The sequence below is a fragment of the Mobula birostris genome, chromosome 10 (assembly GCF_030028105.1).
Source record: "Mobula birostris isolate sMobBir1 chromosome 10, sMobBir1.hap1, whole genome shotgun sequence".
Classification (NCBI taxonomy): Eukaryota; Metazoa; Chordata; class Chondrichthyes; order Myliobatiformes; family Myliobatidae; genus Mobula; species Mobula birostris.
The window spans coordinates 33,870,246-33,893,467 of record NC_092379.1 but is presented as its reverse complement, the minus strand read 5'-3'; the positions used below and the strand labels follow the sequence as shown (position 1 = coordinate 33,893,467).

Below are 23,222 nucleotides of genomic sequence, written 5' to 3'. Positions count from 1 at the left end.
CACTCCAGCTGCTCCCAGCTTTGGGTTTATGGACTCAATTTCGTCCTTAATGCTGAGGCTTGCTTTATTGTTTGCATGATTTGACTTGATTTGATTTTTTTCCTCTTTGTGCATCAGGTGTTGGTTTTTTTTTTAAATTGGGTTCTTTTGGGTTCCTTGTTTTGTGGCTACCTGTTAAGCAGAAGAATCTCAAGGTTGTATAATTTATACAGACTTTGATAATAAAACATACTTTGAACTACTGCTGAACATGGCATGGTACATGGCACGACAGAACATGTACTGTAATAGTACTGTAATGCTATTACAACGTCAGTGATTGGGGTTCAGTTTCTGCTGCTGCCTGCAGGAAGTTTGTACATTTTCCTGTGACTATATGAGTTTCCTCCGGGTGCTCTGGTTGCATTCCACAACTTACAAACCCAAACTTGTATGTCTTTGGAATGTGGGAAGGACCCAGAGGAAACCCACCCTATCACAGGGAGAACGTACAAGTTCTTACAGTGGCAGTAATTAAATACAGGTTTATGGTGCTGTAAAGCATTATGCTGACTGCCACACTATTGTGCCGCCCTGGATATAATTATGTACAACATGATCTGTTTGGATGACACAGTTTGGTGAAAACCTTTTGTTTTGGGTATCTCAGGAAGTCTGTTAATAATAAACTAATACAGTATCAGATTTTGAGGCTACAGATAAATCAGTGGTTATGGGGAGCAGGCAGGAAAGTGAAGCTGAGTCCAAGGTAAGAGTAGCCATTAACTCACTGAATGGTGGAGCATGTCGAAAGGGGTGTATGGGCTGGTTTTGCGTCTATACCTTATTACCTTGTCAGAGATAAAAACGCAAACAACAGGAATTCTGCAGGTACTGGAAATTCAAGCAACACACATCAAAGTTGCTGGTGAACGCAGCAGGCCAGGCAGCATCTCTAGGAAGAGGTACAGTCGACGTTTCAGGCCCAGACTCTTCGTCAGGACTAACTGAAGGAAGAGTTAGTAAGAGATTTGAAAGTGGGAGGGGGAGGGGGAGATTCAAAATGATCGGAGAAGACAGGAGGTGGAGGGATGGAGCCAAGAGCTGGACAGGTGATTGGCAAAGGGGATATGAGAGGATCATGGGACAGGAGGTCCGGGGAGAAAGACGGTGGGGGGGCACCCAGAGGATGGGTAAGGGGTATAGTCAGAGGGAACAGAGGGAGAAAAAGGAGCGTGAGAGAAAGAATGTGTGTATAAAAATAAATAACGGATGGGGTACGAGGGGGAGATGGGGCATTAGCGGAAGTTAGAGAAGTCGATGTTCATGCCATCAGGTTGGAGGCTACCCAGACGGAATATAAGGTGTTGTTCCTCCAACCTGAGTGTGGCTTCATCTTTACAGTAGAGGAGGCCGTGGATAGACATGTCAGAATGGGAATGGGATGTGGAATTAAAATGTGTGGCCACTGGGAGATCTTGCTTTCTCTGGCGGACAGAGCGTAGACTCCCTTGTCCATTCGTCCGTCCCCCCCATCCCTCCCCACTGATCTCCCTCCTGGCACTTATCCTTGTAAGCGGAACAAGTGCTACACATGCCCTTACACTTCCTCCCTCAACACCATTCAGGGCCCCAAACAGTCCTTCCAGGTGAGGCGACACTTCACCTGTGAGTCGGCTGGGGTGATATACTGCGTCCGGTGCTCCCGATGTGGCCTTCTATATATTGGCGAGACCCGACGCAGACTGGGAGACCGCTTTGCTGAACACCTATGCTCTGTCCGCCAGAGAAAGCAGGATCTCCCAGTGGCCACACATTTTAATTCCACATCCCATTCCCATTCTGACATGTCTATCCACGGCCTCCTCTACTGTAAAGATGAAGCCACACTCAGGTTGGAGGAACAACACCTTATATTCCGTCTGGGTAGCCTCCAACCTGATGGCATGAACATCGACTTCTCTAACTTCCCCTAATGCCCCACCTCCCCCTCGTACCCCATCCGTTATTTATTGCTTGTCAGAGATAAGTTTCTTTTTATAGAGAGAGTGGTAAATGTATGGAATATGCTCTCAGGGCATTGGTCAGACCACACTGAGAATATTGTGAGTAGTTTTGGGCCCATTACCTAAAAAAAGATGAGCTGCAACTGGACAGGATTCAGAGGAAGTTCATGAAAATGATGCCAGGAATGACATGGTTAACATATGAGGGGAGTTTGATAGCTCTAGCTTTGTACTTGCTGGAGTTTAGTAAAATAAGGTGCAAGGGATATCTTTGAATATCAAAAGGCCTAGATGGAGTAGGTGTGGAGGGGATATTTCCTATAATGGGAAGTCTAAAACCAGAAGGCACAGCCTCAGAATAGATGGACATCCCTTTGGAACAGAGATGAGGAGGAATTTCTTCGCCAGAAGGTTGAGAATCTGTGGAATTCATTGCCACATATGGTTGTGGAGGCCGAGTCATTGGGTATATGTGAAACAGAGGCTGATAGGTTTTTTTATTAGTAAGGGCTTCAAAGGCTATGAGTAGAAGGCATGAGAATGGGGTTGAAAAGATAGTAAGTAAATCACTCATGATAGAATGGTGGAGCAGACTCGATGGGCCTAACGGCCTAATTCTGTTCCTATTGTCCTATGGACATTTAAGAGATTCTTAGAAAGGCACATGGGTGAAAGATAAATGGAAGGCTACATGTAGGAGGAAAGGGTTAGATTGATCTTATTGTAGGTTAAAAGGTCAGCACAACATTGTTGGCTGAAGGGTCCATACTGCACTATGTTCTATGTTCTAAAACAGGGGAACTTGTCTGAAGAAGGAACAGTGGTAGTTCAGAGACATTCCCTCATTTTTCCCGCAGCAAGGACCACCTTACAGGCACACATTTGAAAATCCATCCCCTAGGAAAATGATCAACACTTTATCCTACCTGAGCTTCACTCAGTCCTAGCTCAATCATCTCCAGTGACCTCTGGATCAGGCAGGTCTTCTCTTGCACCAGGTGCACTTCTTCATCTTCCTTCAATCCATTCAGAGTCTCTTGCAAGTTCTGCAGGATGCTGTTATTCTCGTTTTTCAGTGCCTCCAACCCCTGGATGACTTGCTTGGTGCCAGTGATGATCTCATCTGCACTCAGCTGCACTGCTGTGGACATGTCGCACTAGCTCCTGTGCACACGATGCAAACAGACCATCAGTGACAGTAAACATACATTTACACAGGAACAGAATTCCCAGCAACGGAAACCAAAATGCTTGCCCCAAAAATCTAGATCTCTGGATTTCTTAGTGACACAGACCTGAAGACCCCAGATTACTTATCTCTAGTATGTGCTCAATATATTGATTTGAGGCAGGTGTTGAAATTAAAAATGGCCCATGCATTGGACTCAGTCATCTCCATGACAGGTACATTCTCCCCACTATCAAGGACATCTACAAGAGGTGATGACTCAGGAAAGTGGGACCCTCATCATTTGGGTTATGCCCTATTTTTCATGTTGCCATTAGGCAGGAGGTACAGGAGCCTGATGAGCTACACTGCAATGTTCAACAGCAGCTTCTTTCCCAATGCCCAATCCCAAACTGACCCAAAGAACCTGACAACAGCTTGGCCTATACCTTTATTCCTCTCAAGTTGTTGTCTGCTTATTGCACTGTCTATTTAGCATAAGTCTAAGTTATGTGTAATTTATACAACTTAAGTTTATAGTAACATGTAATATTCACATTTTGCTCTCTTTCTGCACTACTTATTTTTTATACTTCTTATTGGAACTCACAGTAATTTATACATACTGTACCATAAAACTACAACTTTCACAACCTGTCAGTGATCATGTACTGTAGTACAAAAAGCTAATTTTTGCAGCAGTTATACCCACGTTGACAACAAATAAACTTGAATGCTACCACAGAAATCTGGGAAGGGGCAAAAACAGAGAAACCTCCCATAGTCAAGTACTTCCCCAAAAAATGTTTAAACATGGGCAAGATCTTAGTATGCCTGTTGTATATAATTTAAGGAACTCCTTCAATGACGGCACAAAGGGGGTCATGCAGGAATCTGAATTTATGCCAATTGGAAACATTATTCTGTACATCATCCAGAAAAGTCTTGGAATATTTCAGGTACAATGAGTTGATATGCAGAGTAATGCATACAAAATACCAGACTGACAAAGGCCTGAAACTTCATTCCTCTCCATAAACACTGCCTGACCTGCTGAATTCCAAGCAATTCATGTGTGTTACTCTGGATTTCCAGCATCTGCAGAATCTCTTGTGTTTATGAGTTAACATGCAGTACAGGTGTGGGCAAGTAAAGTGGTCTTACAAGAATCAAAATTTAACCTGTTTTTCGGGATATATACAGAATTTTGTGCTCTTTCTTGCGGATGATTAAGAAACCAAATGAGAACGAACAATAAAGACCAGGGTCCTGATGAAGGTTCCCTGAAATGTCATCTCTTTACTCCTGTCCGTTGACGCTGCCCGACCTCCAGCACTTATGGAGAGGAATACACAATTCCTCCAAAATGCTGAGTTCCTCTAATATTTTGAGTGTTAATAAACATTTTGTCTGTCAGAGAAATGTTTCAAACTGATTTATTTCACCCTTAGTTTTCCCACAGTTGTGTTCAATAAGGATCACTGTGACTTAACAAGAGAGGCACCTCTAGTTTCTCAAACTAACATCTGCAAACGAAATACAAAATGAAATACACTTAGTGGCCACTTTATTAGGTACACCTGCTCGTTAATGCAAATATCATGTGGCAGCAACTCAATGCATAAAAACATGCGGTCACAGTCAAGAAGTTCAGTTGTTATTCGGATCAAACATTAGAATGGGGAGGAAGTACGATCTAAGTGACTTTGACCGTGGGATGATTGTTGGTGCCAGACTGGGCGGTTTGAGTATCTCAAAAACTGCTAATCTCCTTGGATTTTCACATATAGCAGTCTCTAGAGTTTACAGAGAATGGTGTGAGAAACAAAAAAAAACACCCAGTGAGCAGCATTTCTTTAAATGTAAAGGCCTTGTTAATGAGAGAGGTCAGAGGAGAATGGCCAGACCAGTTCAAACTGACAGAAAGGCAACCTTTCAATAACCACGTGTTACAACAGCGATATGCAAAAGAGCATCTGTGAACGTGCAACACATCAAACCTAGAGTGGTTGGGCTACTGCAGCAGAAGATTACTAACATACACATAATGTCAACCTAATAAAGTGGCCAGTGAGTGTATGAAAAAAAATAAAATTAAAAATTCCACCATCTGATACATTTAGGGAAAATTGGAAAGTATTTGTTTTTTGGTGCCTATTTTACAACAGAATTATTCATGTGGAAGACGGGAACCATCTGTCATGCTCGAAGCTGAACAGAAGGAATTCCTAGCGGAGACTGAAGAGGGAGGGCCTCAAGGCAGGAAAGAAAGAATAAGATATGGGGGAGGGGAGCAGGATTACTTTGACTGATCTATGTAGCATCATGACAAACACGTCAATTTTGCATTCACTTACAATGTTGCTGCAGGCGTTGACTGAAAAAGTTCATCTGATATAGGAGGTAGGTAAAACATTCAAGGTAAAACCACAGAATGTGTAGAAACAGCATAAATTCTCCATCCTGTTTCATTAGCTTTCATTTTTTCGCCTCACGCTGTAGACAAACAATGCTTCTCCTCGTGCATTTGCAGCTCCTTCAAATGTGCTGTAATTACTGGTGGATTACACTGTCACACGGTGACGTGGATTACAGGATTCTGTAAAGGTTGTTCTCGCATTTATACTCCAGGATACTATATGCCATAGATACTGACCTGAACCCTTCCTTACTCCTCAATAACCAGCAAAACTCATCTGCAATAAAACTCTGATGCAAGCATAATTTTGGATTGCCAAAACTTGGTCCCAACATAACATTTCACCAGTCAGCAAGGATTTTAAATGCAAGATTTATGGAAATACTCACTTTACTGACAAGTCCAGCCAGAAAGAACAGTGACGTTCAGCTAACCTCCCACAGGTATAGGAAAGCACGACTGTGATGTTCAGCTGGCAAACTGCCCTATGGTTCTAAATGACAAACTAAGGTTATTAAAGTGGGTCATAAACTGAAGATGTAAAGCTAGTGAATTCCAGACTGTCAGACAATAATTAGCACTCTTCCTCTTAAGAAAATTACTGTATTGGGATCCACTGTAACGAATTGTGCCACTTGGATGAGGGTGAATATGCAGCAACAAATAAACTGCTGGAGGAACTCACAAGTCAGGCAGAGTCTGTGGAGGGAAATGAACAGTAGCTTTTCCAGGTCAAGACCGAAAAGAGTAGAGGCGAGATAGCCAGCATAAAAAGGCAAGGAGGAGGTGCGGGACAGGAGCTGACAAGAGATAGGTGGCTTCAGGTAAGGAGTTATAGGCACTTGGAGGAGGAGACTGTGGGAAAAGAGAAAAGAGACAGAAGCTGGGAGGAGATAGGTGGAGGCAAAAAGAGGCTGCAGATGGTCGCATTAGATAGGACGGGTTAAGTGGAGCATGGGACCAAAGATTAAAGATGAAAGTTTAGCTTTACTTGTCACAAGTACATCAAGACATACAGTGAAATACATCATTTGCATCAATGACCAACACAATCTGAGGACGTGCTGGGGGCAGCTTGCAAGTGTCGCCATGCTTCTGGTACCAACAGCGCATGCCAACACTTTATTAACCCTAACCAATACACTTTTGGAAAATGGGAGAAAACTGGACCACCAAAGGAAACCCACATCGTCAATGGAGAACATTCAAACTCCTTACAGAAGTGGCAGGAATTGAATTGAACCCAGGTTCCTGCTGCTGTAAAACATTATGCTAACCATTACATACCATGCTGACCTAATAAACTAAATAAAGGAGCTGAGGTAGGCAGACGGGAACAGTAGAAGGAGGGTGAGGTGGGAACCAAGGATGACTCAAAATGGCATACACAAGTGTGATATCTGGAAAATAAACAGAATTACCTTCAGATTTTAAAATTGAGAAAGAGGGTTACACTGTTATTTTTACTGGTCTTCCACCTCCTCCTCACCCTACCTCCGTTCGGCAGCAGTATGCAGATAAAGGACAATCAGAATCAGGTTTAATATCACTGACATATGCTGTGAAATCTGTTGTTTTACAGCAGCAGTAAAGTGCAATACATAAAAAAACTATTAAGAAACATTAAGAAAAATTAAATAAGTAATGCAAAAAATGAGCAAATACAGTAAGGCAGTGTTCATGGGTTCACTGTCAGTTCAGACATCTGATGGAACAGGGGAAGAAGCTGTTCCTGAAATGTTGAGTGTATAATATTCAGGCTCCTGTACCTCCTTCCCGATGGTAGTAATGAGAAGAGAGTATTGTCATGGGTGATGTGCATCCTTAATGATTGGTGTCGCCTTTTTGAGGCATCGCCTTTTGAAGATGTTTGTGATTCTGGGGAGGCTACTGCCAACGATGGACCTGGCTGAGTTTGTAGTCCTCTGCAGCTTTTTCCAATCCTGTGCAATAGCCCCTCCATACGGTCAGAATGCTCTCCATCGTACATCTGTAGAAATTTGCGAGTGACATACCAAAATCTTCTCTAATCATTATGATTATGATTATGAGGACACGCAGTCCCCTTTTATTGTCATTTAGTAATGCATGCATTAAGAAATGATAAAAATGTTTTTCCAGAATGATATCCCGAAAACACATGACAAACCGACTTAAAAACTAACAAAAACCACATAATTATAACATATAGTTACAACAGTGCAAAGCAATACCGTAATTTGATAAGAACAGACCATGGCACAGTAATAGTCTCAGAGTCACTCGAAAGTCCCATCATCTCACGCAGACGGTAAACCTCCAGCGCCGCCAACTTGCCGATGCAGCATCCGACCACAGTCCAACTCCGAGTCCGTCCGAAAACTCCGAGCCTCCAACCAGCTCCCCGACACCGATGCACCCAGCACCATCTCTGCCGAGCATTTCAACCCCAGCCCCAGCAACAGGCGATACGCAAAGCCGAGGATTTGGGGCCTTAGTCTCCAGAGATTCTCGATCGTACAGTAGCAGCGGCAGCGAAGCAGGCATTTCAGAAGTTTCACCAGATGTTCCTCTGCGCTTTCTCATGCCTGTCCCCATCAAATCCGGGTTGATGCATGGCCCCCTAATTACACATATCGATATTCAATTGCAACGGCCACGCGCGCTGCGCCGCGCCACCATCTTCTCCTCCCTCCATTAGCAGCATTAGGTCAGGTGAACATCTTGATGAACTATCAAAGCTTTAGTATGAGTGGTTCACTCTGCCTCTCTGGAAGGATTCCTATCAGAACTTCTGCTGGGAGCACATTTTGAGGAAGTTTCTATTTTGAGGGTCGCAGTACTCATCGACACTCACCAAATCCAAGGCTTGAATCAAATAGATGAATCTGTAGTCACTGAGCTTGAGACCACTCCAGAACTCAGTTGTTGCAAGTTGAGTGGTCAGCTCAGATTTAGTACCAGGCAACCATTTAAACAGTGGGTGTCATATTTAAGGCCTTAACACCATAAGGCATAGGTGCCGAGTTAGCCCAATTGGCCCATCAAGTCTGTCCGCCATTCCATTTTAGCTGACTTATCATCCTTCTCAACCCCATTGTCCTGCCTTCTCCTCGTAACCTTTGACACCCTTACTAATTAAGATCCCATCAACCACCTCTTTAAGTATACTCAATGTCTTGGCCTTCACAGCCGTATGTGGCAATGAATTCCACACATTTACTGCCCTATGGCTATAGAAATTCCTCCTCATCTCTGTTCTAAATGGATGTCCTTCTGAGATTGCCCTCTGGTCGTAGACTCTCTCACTACAGGAACATCCTTTTCACATCCACTTTATCTAGGTATTTTAATATTCGATTGGTTCCTCCTCATTCTTCTAAATTCCGGACTCTCTCACTCCCAGGATCATTCTTGTGAACCTCCTCTGGAACCTCTCCATGCCAGCAGATCCTTTCTTAGATAAGGAGCCCAAAACTGTTCACAATACTCCAAGTACAGTCTGACTAATGCCTCAGCAACTTAAGGTGGCAACCTTTGTGTGAGAGGAGTATACTGTTGATTCAAGGTATCACAAATAAGAAGTTATGATTCAATAATGAGATCTTGTTGAGAATGTCATGGCTAATGCATTGGAATTTACCTGTGACTTACAACAGTTCAAATGCAGCCTTGTCTGTTGTAGTTTTAAAACCACGCCTAAATGGAACTGAAAAATGGAAATAAAATTCCCACTGGTACAAGGTACTCTTGAGAAATTAGTGGCAGAGCTTTAAATAAACAATTGCTGTGTTATACCTGAGAGTTTAATGCCAGTATGAGGTACCTGATGCAGAATAAAGAATCCTCATCACTTCGTTTACCTGCAAAGCATCGAAACTGAACAGATGGGCTAAAGGGGTCTGTTTCCCATGCTGTACTGTTTTAGGATGAAAACTCTGACCAACATATTTTTGAAGACAAAGCTGACTCAAAGGCTATGAAGATGAGGGAGAGAAATCAGAGGAGATATGGGCTGCTCAGCTAACATACTGGGTTAATGGCCTTGAGTATTTTTTAACCCTAATTCAGAGCTTGGGTGCAGGCAAAGCAGATTAGATCTTACTGAATTATCACCTTCCAATGGCTGGGCATTATCACTGATCACTGTCCAGCAGACATTGTGAAAATAAGTTTGAGCTTGGCTGCCATTAGAACATAGAATATTACATACCACAGTTCAGGCCACTTGCCCCACATTTTTATGCCAACATTTTAACCTACTCCAAGATCAATCAAATCCTTCCCTCCTGCATACACGTGCCTGTCTAAGAGTTTCTTAAATGCCACTAATGTATTGGCCTCTACCACCACCCTGGCAGGGTGTTTCACACAGTCACCACTCTTTTCGCTTTACGAAACCTCACTGTTACGAAAGACCTACATTAGTACCCTATTTTCGCTTTCAGAAGGTGTTTTCACTGTTACGAAAAAAAATTCAGAGCGCGATAAAAGGCAGCGCGCCCCAAGCAGCCGCTCTCCTCCGGATTCTCCCCGGCATTGCTTAAACACGAGCCTGTGAGCAGCTATTTGCAAGATGTGTTCTATGGTATCGGAAAAGCCTGAAAGAGCTCGTAAGGGTGTTAAACTTACGGTAAAACTAGACATAATTAAGCGTTTTGATCGTGGTGAACGATGTAAGGACAACATGAGTTTGGCTTGTGGAAGTTGACGAAGATGATATTGAAGAGGTTTTGGCATCCCATCACCAAGAACTGACAGATGAAGAGCTGATGCAATTGGAAGAAAAAAGGATAACAATCGAAACCGAATGAGTAATGATAAAGTACGACTTTAATTTTGAAAGGGTACGTTGGTTTAGGGGATATTTGCAGGATGGTTTGAGTCCTTATTAAAGAACTGCGTGATAGAAAAATACGCGAGTCTCAGCAGTCAAGCAAGCCTTCCACATCAGCCACAGCAGACGACGAACCTCGACCTTCAACATCGAGGCAGGCAGTCATAGGAGAAGATGAGCTGCCTGCTCTAATGGAAACAGGCGACGAGATGACACCCCAGTGTCCCACCACCCCAGTCCCCAGGCCACGGACAGATACCGATTCGCGGAGAATGCAAAGGTAGCCGGGAGGCACACGGCACACCTTTAAGAAAAAAGCCGAAATAAACATGCTAATTAACTAGGTGCCGCCGACATATAATTGTCGGCCCAGATCAGAGACGAGGCAATGGGAAATCGGCACTGATCTGGGCTGACAATTATGGGCGGCACCTAATTAATTAGCAAACAACAGGAATTCTGCAGATGCTGGAAATTCAAGCAACACACATCAAAGTTGCTGGTGAACGCAGCAGGCCAGGCAGCATCTCTAGGAAGAGATGCAGTCCACGTTTCAGGCTGAGACCCTTCGTCAGGACTAACTGAAGGAAGAGCAAATCCCTTACTCATTCTTCCTTCAGTTAGTCTTGACGAAGGTTCTCGGCCTGAAACGTCGACTGCACCTCTTCCTAGAGATGCTGCCTGGCCTGCTGCGTTCACCAGCAACTTTGATGTGTGTTAATTAATTAGCATGTTTGTTTTGGCTTTTTTCTTAAAGATTTGTTGTGTACCTTCTGGCTACCGCAGGACCCCTGCGTTCTTCGCGGCAATGTATCGCTCAGCGGCCTGGAGGGTGGGGGGCCACTGCACCACCCAAACTCTGACAACTCAGTCTAACACACCATCATCAGTGTGCTCGGCACTGTCCCAATTCCCATAAGTGATACTACACTGTACATACATTATTTCTACTTTATATAGGCTGTGTATTTTTACGTGTTATTTGGTATGATTTGGCAGCTTCATAGCTTAAAGGTTACTGGAGAGCGCTTGCGCCTGTTTTTGCCAACAGCGCTTGCGTGAGATTTTCGGCCGACGGCGCTTGTGTGAGATTTTCGCTCCGTAGAACAGTTCAGTAATGATTGTGGAAAAGCATTTCTACTTTATATAGGCTGTGTATTTATCATATCATTCCTGCTTTTACTATATGTTACTGTTATTTTAGGTTTTATGTGTTATTTGGCATGATTTAGTAGGTTATTTTTGGGTCTGCGAATGCTCACAAAATTTTCCCATATAAATAAATGGTAATTGCTTTTTCGCTTTACGAAATTTCGGCTTACAAACCGTTTCATAGGAACGCTCTACCTTCGGATGGTGGGGGAAACCTGTACCTCTAACACTTCCCCAAACTTTCCTCCAATCATCTTAAAATTATGCCCCTTGCAGTAGCCATTTCTGCCCTGGGAAAATGTCTCTGGTTACTCAATCTGTGCCTTTCATCTTCTTGTACATCTCTATCAAGTTATGACTCATCCTCCTTTGCTCTAAAGAAAAGATCCCTAGCTCACTCAACCTATCTTCATAAGACACGCTCTCTAATCCAGGCAGCATCCTGTTGAAATCTCCTCTGCACCCTCTCTAAAGCTTCCACATCATCCCTATGAAGAGGTGACCAGGACTGAACATAATCTTCCACGTGTGGACTAACCAGAGATTTATAGAATTGTAACATTACCTCATGGCTCTTGAGCTCAATCCCCTGACTCAGGAAGGCCAACACACCTTCTTAACAACCCTATCAAGTTGCACAATAACTTTGAAGGATCTATGGACATGGATCCCAAGATCTCTCTGTTCCTCCGCACTGCTAAGAATCCTGCCATTAACCCTGAATTCTGCCTTCAAATTTGACATTCCAAACTGAATCATTTCACATTTTTCTAGTTAAACTCCATCTGCCACCTCTCAGCCCAGTTCTGCATCCTGTCAGTGTCCTGTTGAAACCTACAACAACCTTCTACACGATCCACAACTCCACCAACCTTTGCATCATCTGCAAACTTACTAACCCCTCCTCCCATAAGACTGCGTACATAAAACATAAGAACAGAATTAGGTCATTCAGCCCATCAATTCTCCTGCAGGCTGATTCTCCTGCCTTCTCCCTGTAACCTTTGAAACCCTTACTAATCAAGAATCCATCAAACTCCGCCTTAAATATACTCAATGACTTGGCTTCCAACAGCTATCTGTGGCAATGAATTCCACAGATTCACTACCCTCTAGCTAAAGAAGTTCCTCCTGATCTTTGTTCTAAAGGGACATCCTTCTACTCTGAAGCTGTGTCCTCTGGTCTTAGACTCCTCTCACTATAGGAAGCATCCTTTCCTCATCAACTCTATCTAGGCCTTTAAATATTCAATTAGATTCCCCCCAATTCTTCTATTCTCCAACAAGTACAGGACCAGAGCCATCAAATGCTTCCACTTCCTCATCCAAGTCATTTATAAAAATCACAAAGAGCAGGGGTCCCAGAACACCACTGATTTACAGCCTGCAGGCAGAATACACTGCACTTACAACCACCTTCTGCCTTCTTTGGTCTTCAATTCTCAATGTATTGTGAAAATAAGTTTGAACTTGGTTGCAATTTTCAGCTGAAATTCCACCTTGCAAGGTCACACAAACAAGACTTTTTCATCCAGCACTTCGAACCCTGCTGTCAAATTCTTCAGAGAAATGAATGCCATTTCATGCATTTTTCAACTTCTCTGCGTGTAGAACTTACCCAGAGGCAGAATCCTTAACCAGAGGATCGAGCTTAGAATGGAGATGACAGCATGTCAAATGTAATCAGGAATATCATTCACAAAGATGTACAGGATTTGAAGCATTAACATTTGCTATTGCCTTGTTCAGGAATTGTAATCTCTCTAGAAATGGCTATGTAAAAGACGTTTTAACAAATAAAATTAAACTGTGTGTCGCTGTTTTGCTTCTTTCCTTCCTGTTTATCTCGTCTGCCTTCACATGTGACGCTGGGACAACACAGATGATCAGATCCCAGCAGCTGCAGAAACAATGAGCTCTACAAATCCTGGGGTGCAGCCAGTCTATAGGTCATTGGAGAGGAATGAGAAATTAAAATAGTAATCTTTCAGGCCAAACTGATGATCAAATCACTGGGAAATTCCACACATTCACACTTTCAAGTTCTGGCAGAAGAACTAACCCATTCTTTCTATGTCTGATGCCATATCGGCAGCTAGTAGTAGCAGTAGTGTGATCACGTTCCGGCTGGTTTTGATATTGTTTTTCCAAATGTTTCCTTTGCCCACCATGGGATTGCTGACCTTCCTACAACTGGGAGTAAAGGATCTGTTTGGGGAAATGTGAGCAGCAGCTATGTTTTACTAGCAACAAAAAATCTGCTGGAGGAACTCATCAGGTCAACCAGGAAAGGAATTGCTGATGTTTTGGGTTTGGTAGTTATGCAAGCTGTTGGCCAGCGCAGATTTGGACCCCATATCTAAGAAAGGATGTGCTGGCTTTGGAGAGGGTTCACTGCAGGTTCACAAGAATGATCCTGTGAATGTCACCAGAAATGAGGAATGGAAAATCAGAGATTGGGATGTGGCCTGCAGCCATCAGGCTCCTGGAGCAGTTTCACTCCCCTCAGAGCTGCATAGACTCTGCAGTGTAGTCTGTAGTCATCAGGCTCCTGGACCAGTTTCACTCCCCTCATCACTGAATGCACTCAGTGTAGTCTGTAGTCATCAGGCTACTATAGCAGTTTCACTCCCCTCATCACTGAATGCACTCTGCAGTGTAGTCTGTAGTCATCAGGCTCCTATAGCAGTTTCACTCCCCTCATCAATGAATGGACTCTGCAGTGTAGTCTGTAGTCATCAGGCTCCTGGACCAGTTTCACTCCCCTCAGCACTGAATGGATTCTGCAGTGTAGTCTGTAGTCATCAGGCTCCTATAGCAGTTTCACTCCCCTCATCACTGCATGGACTCTGCAGTGTAGTCTGTAGTCATCAGGCTCCTGGACCAGTTTCATTCCCCTCATCACTGAATGGACTCTGTATTGTAGTCTGTAGTCATCAGGCTCCTATAGCAGTTTCACTCCCCTCATCACTGAATGGACTCTGCAGTGTAGTCTGTAGTCATCAGCCTCCTGGACCAGTTTCACTCCCCTCATCACTGAATGGACTCTGCAGTGTAGTCTGTAGTCATCAGGCTCCTATAGCAGTTTCACTCCCCTCATCACTGAATGGACTCTGCATTGTAGTCTGTAGTCATCAGGCTCCTGGACCAGTTTCACTCCCCTCAGCACTGCATGGACTCTGCAGTGTAGTCTGTAGTCATCAGGCTCCTATAGCAGTTTCATTCCCCTCATCACTGAATGGACTCTGCAGTGTAGTCTGTAGTCATCGGCCTCCTGGACCAGTTTCACTCCCCTCATCACTGAATGGACTCTGCAGTGTAGTCTGTAGTCATCGGCCTCCTGGACCAGTTTCACTCCCCTCATCACTGAATGGACTCTGCAGTGTAGTCTGTAGACATCAGGCTCCTGGACCAGTTTCATTCCCCTCAGCACTGAATGGATTCTGCAGTGTAGTCTGTAGTCATCAGGCTCCTGGACCAGTTTTACTCCCCTCAGCACTGCATGGACTCTGCAGTGTAGTCTGCAGCCATTGTGCTCCTGGCCCAACTTCACTTGGCTCAGCGCTGACCTGGCTCCGTGGCTGTGGATGCAGGGACTCAGCGGTTCATGCTCTGTGTACGACTTGTTTGCATGATTTGTTCATCTTTTGCACATTGGATGTTTGTCCGTCTTTGTTGTGTGGGTTTTTCTTGGATTTTATTGTGCTTCTTTGTTGCCTGCATAAAGATGAATCTCAAGGTTGTATATGGTATACATACCTTGAAAATTCATTTACTTTGAATTTTGAGAAATTACCAGACATGAGAGAAGTCGATGTTCGTGCAATCAAGTTGGAGGTTACCTAGATGAAACATGACCTGCTAAGTTCCTCCAGCACTTTGTGTATTTAGCTCAAAATGCAACAACTCAAATAAAACTTGTATATCATTGAGCCATTGTTAGGGCGATCCAGAAATGATGCTGCCTTAATCCCAGCTCAATTATCCTCCCCCAAAGCAGCTACTGTGACAACTATAAGCAGTTTAAAACAAAGTTTTTAAAGAATTATGAAAATCATTCTGACACTGACCAAAAAACGCAGAAGGAGATAACTTGCCTAACACAGAGCAATTTTTTATTATATTAGGGCTTGTGACATGTAGACACGTTAGCATGGCTCTGAATATTTCTGAGAATACACTGGCTTTAGACTACAATGACACAGGCTAACACAGAGGCCACTTTGATGTGGTTAGTGGTATTGTTAGATAGTAGACTGTTCGTTAGTATTCAGAGTTGGGTACATTAAGGATCTACATTGTTAACACCTGCTGAACAGGCAGATGTGCTCTGAATTGAACATCTGGTTGAAAAGTCCTCACTATGCAATTAACCTTCATTGTTACAAACAATCGGCAGGCATGATCTGGCTCAGTTTCAAAATTCATATACTAGGCCACCCTCAGCAAATATTATTGAACACAATGAAGTAGGAGTTGGTTTGTAAAACAATAGGACAGTCACAATACCGGTTTTACCAGTTTCCAGACAGAAGAACCAATGTTGCTGGCATCAAAAGTAATGCTAAACTGGTCAACACCAGTCCCTGGGTTCAATCCCTGTCTCTGCAGACACTGGAAATCCAGAACAACACAAAATGCTGGAGGTCAGGCAGCACTTATGGAGAGGAATAGACAGTTAACATTATGGCAGTCACACTTCATTAGAACGAAAATGAAGTTCTGAAGGGTCTCAGCCCATAAGACGTGAGAGAATAGAACCAATCAAGTGTGACAGTGGAAAAGTTTATATGGAACCGGAGGAGATGGCAGAGGTACTTAATGAATACTTTGCTTCAGTATTCACTACGGAAAAGGATCTTGGCGACTGTAGGGATGACTTACAGTGGACTGAAAAGCTTGAGCATATTGATATTAAGAAAGAGGATGTGCTGGAGTTTTTGGAAAGCATCAAGTTGGATAAGTCAACAGGACCAGAAGAGATGTACCCCAGGCTACTGTGGGAGATGAGGGAGGAGATTGCTGAGCCTCTGGCGATAATCTTTGCATCGTCAATAGGGACGGAAGAGGTTCCGGAGGATTGGAGGGTTGCGGATGTCGTTCCCCTATTCAAGAGAGGGAATAGAGATAGCCCAGGAAATTATAGACCAGTGAGTCTTACTTCAGTGGTTGGTAAGTTGATGGAAAAGATCCTGAGAGGCAGGATTTATGAACATCTGGGGAGGCATAATATGATTAGGAATACTTAGCATGGATTTGTCAAAGACAGGTCATGCCTTACGAGCCTGATTGTATTTTTTGAGGATGTGACTAAACACATTGATGGAGGTAGAGCAGTAGATGTAGTGTATATGGATTTCAGCAAGGCATTTGATAAGGTACCCCATGGAAGGCTTATTGAGAAAGTAAGGAGGCATGGGATCTAAGGGGACATTGCTTTGTGAATCCAGAATTGTCTTGCCCACAGAAGACAAAGAGTGGTTGTAGACGGGTCATATTCTGCATGGAGGTTGGTGACCAGTGGTGTGCCTCAGTGATCTGTTCTGGGACCCAGACTCTTTGTGATTTTTATAAATGACCTGGATGAGGAAGTGGAGGGATGGGTTAGTAAATTTGCTAATGGTACATAGGTTAGGGGTGTTGTGGATAGCGTGGAGGTCTGTCAGAGGTTACAACGGGACATTAATAGGATGCAAAACTGGGCTGAGAAGTGGCAGATGGAGTTCAATCCAGTTAAGTGTGAGGTGGTTCATTTTGGTAGGTCAAATATGATGGCAGAATATAGTATTAATGGTAAGACTCTTGCAGTGTGGATCAGTGAGGATCAGAGGGATCTTGGGGTCTGAGTCCATAGGACACTCAAAGCTGCTGCGCAGGTTGATTTTGTGGTTAAGAAGGCATACGGTGCATTGGCCCTCATCAATCATGGGATTGACTTTAGGAGCCAAGAGGTAATGTTGCAGCTATACAGGACCCTGGTCAGACCCCACTTGGAGTACTGTGCTCAGTTCTGGTCACCTCACTACAGAAAGGATGTGGAAACCATAGAAAGGGTGCAGAGGAGATTAACAAGGATGTTGCCTGGATTCGGGGGGGGGGGGGGCGCATGCCTTATGAGAATAGGTTGAGTAAACTCAGCCTTTTCTCCTTGGAGTGACAGAGGATGAGAGGTGACCTGATAGAGGTGTATAAGATGATGAGAGGCATTGATCGTGTGGATAGTCAGAGGCTTTTTCCCAGGGCTGAAATGGCTAGCGTGAGAGGGCACAGTTTTAAGGTGCTTGGAAGTAGGTACAGAGGAGATGTCAGGGGTAAGTTTTTTTTACGCAGAGAGTGGCGAGTGCGTGGAATGGGCTGCTGGCGACGGTAGTGGAGGAGGATACGATAGGGTCTTTTAAGAGACTCCTGATGGGTACATGGAGCTTAGAAAAATAGAAGGCTATGGGTAATCCTAGGTAATTTCTAAGGCAAGGACATTTTCAGCACAGTTTTGTGGGCCAAAGGGCCTGTATCGTGCTGTAGCTTTTCTATGTTTCTATAATGTTTTCAATTTATTCCTCCATGGATGCCGTCTGATTTGCTGAGTTCCTCCAGCATTTTGTGTGTTACATATAAAAGTTTTGTATCAAACAAAACTCAAGGATTGATGGGGAATTGGGGAGAAGTTTGAGGAGCAGGAAGGAGGTCACTTTCTTCAGTACACTTACTTACTTACTTGCACAGGAGGCTCTTCAGCCTGTCAAAGCCATGCACTTCCACATGCCTCATTCACTCCCCTGCTCATCTTCCTATACCCCTGAAACTAACTTTCTTGCACATGCCTATCAATTACCTTTTGATTCTTTATTACTACATTTGGTTCGATCATACTTGGAATATTGCATTCAGTCCTGGTGGTATGATAGGATGTGGAAGCTTTAGAGGAATGCAGAGGAGATTTAACAGGATGATACCTGGATTAGACTACATGACTAATGAGGATAGGTTGAGGGAGCTAATGCTTTATTCTCTGGAACAAAGAAGGATGAGAGACGACTAGATCAAAGTGTGTGCAAGATGATAAGAGGCATAGATTGAGTAGATAGCCAGACACTTTTTCCCAGGGCAGAAATGGCTAATACAAAGGGGCATAATTTTAAGGTGACTGGCAGAAAGCATGAGGGGAATGTCAGATGTAAGTTTTTTTTTTAAGAACACAGACTGCAGTGAGTGTGTGGAACAGCCTGGCAGGGGTGGTGGTAGAGGCAGGTACATTAGAGACATTTAAGAAACTCTTAAATAGGTACATAGATGATAGAAAAATGGAGGGAAATGTGTGAGGGAAAGGCTAGATTGATCTCAGAGTAGGCTAAAAGGTTGGCAGAACATCATGGGCTGAAGTGTCTGTACTGTGCTGCGGTGTTCTACGTTTTATACCAAGGAATACTTTACAATGGATAATCTTTTGGAATGTGTGAGGAAACTGGAGCACTTGAGGGAGATCTCCATTGTCTCAAGGGACAAGTGCGAACTCCACCGAGAAAGCACCCATTATTATCGAATCAGCAGCACTAACTCCTGCAGCATTGTGATGTCCACTGTTAAATATCGGAAATTTTGTATCAACTATTGTAGAATAATTGAAGTCTCTGTGTGCCACTTTTGTTTTGATTCTGAAATGCAAAGACTGTATTTTTAATGGCTGTCAGGTCCAATCATAGAAAAATAACATGCACTGGATCTTTTTTAATAAATACACCTTGCCATTTCATATCATGCAGATATGGTCAAATGATTCAGTTGTTCACACGAAACATTAGAATGATCTAAGTGACTTTGACTGTGAACTAATAGTTGGTGCCAGATGGGGTGGTTTGAGTATCTCAGAAACTGCTGATCTCGGGATTTTCATGCACAACAGTCTATAGAGTTTACAGAGAACGGTGTGAAAAACAAAAAAAAAAATCCAGTGGGCGGCAGTTCTGTGGGTGAAAATGCTTTGTTAATGAGAGGTCAGAGGAGAATGGCCAGACTGGTTCAAACTGACAGGAAGGCAACAGTAACTCAAATAACCATATGTTGCAACAGCGGTGTGCAGAAGAGCATCTCCAAATGTACAAGATGTTGAACCTTGAACTGTACGGGCTACAGCAGCAGAATATCACAAACATACACTCAGAGGTCACTTTATTAGGTACACTCCTGTAATGGATAAAGTGGCCACTGAGAGCAGAAGCCTGCATTAAAGTTCTGGAGACTCAAGCTCAAAGCCTAATAAGACACTGAGGGGGATTTAAATTCCGTACATTGATTATTCATTAAATTAAAAGAAATACTGACCATCACAGACACAAGTCCTTTGGCTGAATCAGCCCATGCCCACCAAGATTTCCATTTAAGCTCGTCCTGCTTGCTCAAAGTTCAAATCAAATTTATTCTCAAAGTACATGTATGTCACCGTACACTATCCTGAGATTTATTTTCTTGTGGGCATTCACAGTAGATACAAAGAAACACAGTAGGATCAATGAAAAATTGCACATGACAAAGATGGACAAACAACCAATGTGCACAAGATAACAAACTGTGCAAGTACAAAAAAAAAGCAATAAATATTGACAATATGAACTGTAGTCCTTAAGAGTGAGTCCATAAATTGTGGAATTAGTTGAGTGTTGGGGTGAGTGAAGTTATCCTCTCTGCTTCAAGAGCCTTAAGGCTGAGGGGAAAAACTGCTCCTGAACCTGCTGGTGTGGGACTTGAGGCTCCTATACCTTGTTACTTGTAAAAATCCCATTCCATTTTCTCAGTAAATCTGTCTCTGATGGGGCTTTCCATTCTAGAACATCTGAGATGTCCTCCTCCTTCAAAGAATAAGGGTTCCCTTCCACTACCATTGATGCTGCCCTCACCTGCATCTTCTCCATTTCCCAGCCATCTGCCCACATACCACCTTACCGCTGCCATAACAAGGATAGGGTTCCCCTTATCCTTACTTTTACCAACCCATGAGCCTCTGTATCCAGCACATCATTCTCTGTAACTTACGCCATCCACCTCTAAGCACATATTTCTCTCCTCCCAGTCTCTGCATTTCTGCAGGGATCACTCTCTACATGACTCTCTTGTCCACCTGTCCCACCTCATAGAATCCCTCCTGGGACTTATCCCTGCAAGTGGGGCAAGTCCTACACTTGCTCCTACATCTCCTCCCTCACTGCCATTCAGGGCTCCAAACAATCCTTCCAGGTGAAATGACAATTCACCTGCAAGTCTGTCAGGGTCATCTACTGTATCCAGTGCTCTGAGTGGCCTCCTCTGCACAGACTGGGGGATCACTTCGTTGAGCACCTTTGCTCCATCCACCACAAAAGGAGGAATTTCATGGTGGCCACCAATTTCAGTTCAACTTCCCATTCTGAGACGTCTGTTCATGGTCTTCTCTACTGTCACGATGAGGCCACGATTAGGTTGCAGGAACAACACCTCATATTCCTTCAGGGTAGCCTCCAATCTGATGGCATGAACATCAGTTTCTCTAACTTCTTCCCCATTCTGGTTACGCTCTCCTGTCTTCTCTTCTCCTTATTGGTGCATCACCTTCCTCTGTTTCCCCTTCCACGATCCACTATCCTCTCCTATCAGATCTCTTCTTCTTCAGCCTTTTACCTCTTCTACATATCTGCTCCCAGTTTCTTACTTAATCTCCCTCACCCACCCATCTTTCTCTTTACCTGGTCCCAACTATCACCTGCAGGCTTGTACTCCTTCCCCACCCCACCTTCTTATTCTAGCTTCTTCCCTCTTCCTTTCCAGTCCTAATGAAGGGTCTCGGCCCAAAACTCTTTATTTCCCTCTATAGATGCTACTGTATCCAGTTGAGTTCCTCCTGCATTTTGTGTGCATTGTTCAAATTTTCAAGTGTCTGCAGCCTCTCTTGCCTGTGATCGACTGTGCTACTTATTGGAGTTTGTCATATTTCATTGGGTGCTGCATTTCCCACATTACATTGAAGAGGTACTCTGTGCTTGTGAAATGCTTTGGAATGCCCCAGATATTGTGAGACATTACAGAAATGCAAGTTCTTCCTTGCAACCACCCTTCCTTCCCAGGATAAACTCACAACACATTAAATTATTTTCAGACCACTGACTCCAAGAACATCTGCAATACAATTAAATGGCATGAGTAGAAAAATCAATAGGAACCTCATCATTAACAAATTAAGAGGCCAGTTTATGGAATAAACTAGGACTATCACAAGACAGGCAAACACAATACAAACCCAAACTAAGAACTTGTTTGTGTCTCTACCCCCCAAATAAAATCTCACATCAGTCATTTAAGTACTTTGGCTCAGTAGCAATTGTTTTAATGCTGGAAATACTTTATGCACAGCAAGCTCCATAAAGCTCCTGGAAGGATTTAGACAGATTAGGAGAATGGGCGAAGTGGCAGATGAGGGAAGTATATCGTCACGCATTTTGATAGAAGGAATAAAGGCATAGACTACTTTCTAAACAGGGAGAAAATTCAGAAATCAGAAGTGGGAGCTCTGTAGGATTAACTAAAAGTTGAGTTTGTGGTAATGAACATAAATGCAAAGTTTTATGTTCATTATATATATTATATAATATGTTATATAATATATATTGTATATAATATATATATTCTGTATTAGAGGGTCCAGAGAAGGGGCTTCCAACCATTTTTATGGCATGCCATGGACTCTTACCATTAACCACAGGGTCAGTGGACCCCAAGGTGGGAACCTCTAGTCCAGAAGAAGTTCACAAGAATGATCCCGGGAATGAAAGTACAAATGTTTGAATTAACATATGAGGAATGTTTAGAGGCTCCGGGCCTGTACTTAGGAAAATAAGGGCGGGCGGGGGGGGGAGGAAGTCCCATTGAAACCTATCAAATATTGGAAGGCCTAGATAGAGTGGATGTGGAGAGGATGTTACCATTACTGGGGGACAGAACTTGTGGAGCTACAGACAAGACCATTTTCTACAGCTGGTGAACAAACTCAAAGGCAAAGAGCACATTTATCACAGGTCAAAAGAAAGGAAGGAGAGTGGTGGGAACGGATGAAGAAATGAATCACTAAATGTTACTCACAAGTTAAACTGTTGCTGCGTTTTTCAGTTTCCAGTGAATGAGCAGAACTTCTCAACAGAAACTCTGGAAGTATAATTACATTGTTAGTGTATAATTATATACCCATTCACAGCCTCATAGTAACATCTGATTATATGGTGAGCTACTGCAGCAAGTCAACATGATCTTACAGATAACTACTAGTCAAATACATTCAATTTACATGCCATAATTTGAATAAGAAGGCTGGTGCTGCAAACCTTTACCTGCCCTCGTTGCGCTATCATATTCTTTGTATACAAGGCCATTTTGCCGTCCCTTATTTAATGACTCAAAGCTTCTCAGAACAATTGATTCAAAGAGGAAATAAGCAAGCATAGTATATAGTAGCTTGAAGATTGAAGTGTCTCCTCTCCATATATGCTGCCTGACCTGATGGATAGATATAGATGGATGGATAGACAGATAGCTAGATCATAAATCCAAGAGATTCTGCACATGCTGGAAATCCTGAGCAATACACAGAAAGTGCTGGAGGAATTTAGTAAGCCAGGCAGCATCTACGAAGATGAATAAACAGCCCAATGTTTTGGGCGGAGA

The 23,222-nt window shown here is 43.3% G+C and overlaps 1 protein-coding gene across 2 annotated transcripts in view; it reads right to left on the bottom strand.

Moving 5' to 3' along the window:
* The window catches only part of LOC140203947 (kinesin light chain 1-like), a 126,704-nt gene that overhangs the window by 90,812 nt on the left and 12,670 nt on the right, over positions 1–23,222 (bottom strand). For both annotated transcript variants that reach the window (XM_072270141.1, XM_072270142.1), the window contains exons 2-3: positions 22,644–22,706; positions 2,912–3,149 (exon numbers count right to left, since the gene is read on the bottom strand). In XM_072270141.1, the coding sequence (XP_072126242.1) occupies positions 2,912–3,136 (225 nt within the window). In that variant the 5' untranslated portion in view covers positions 3,137–3,149; positions 22,644–22,706. The remainder of the gene's footprint in view (positions 1–2,911; positions 3,150–22,643; positions 22,707–23,222) is intronic.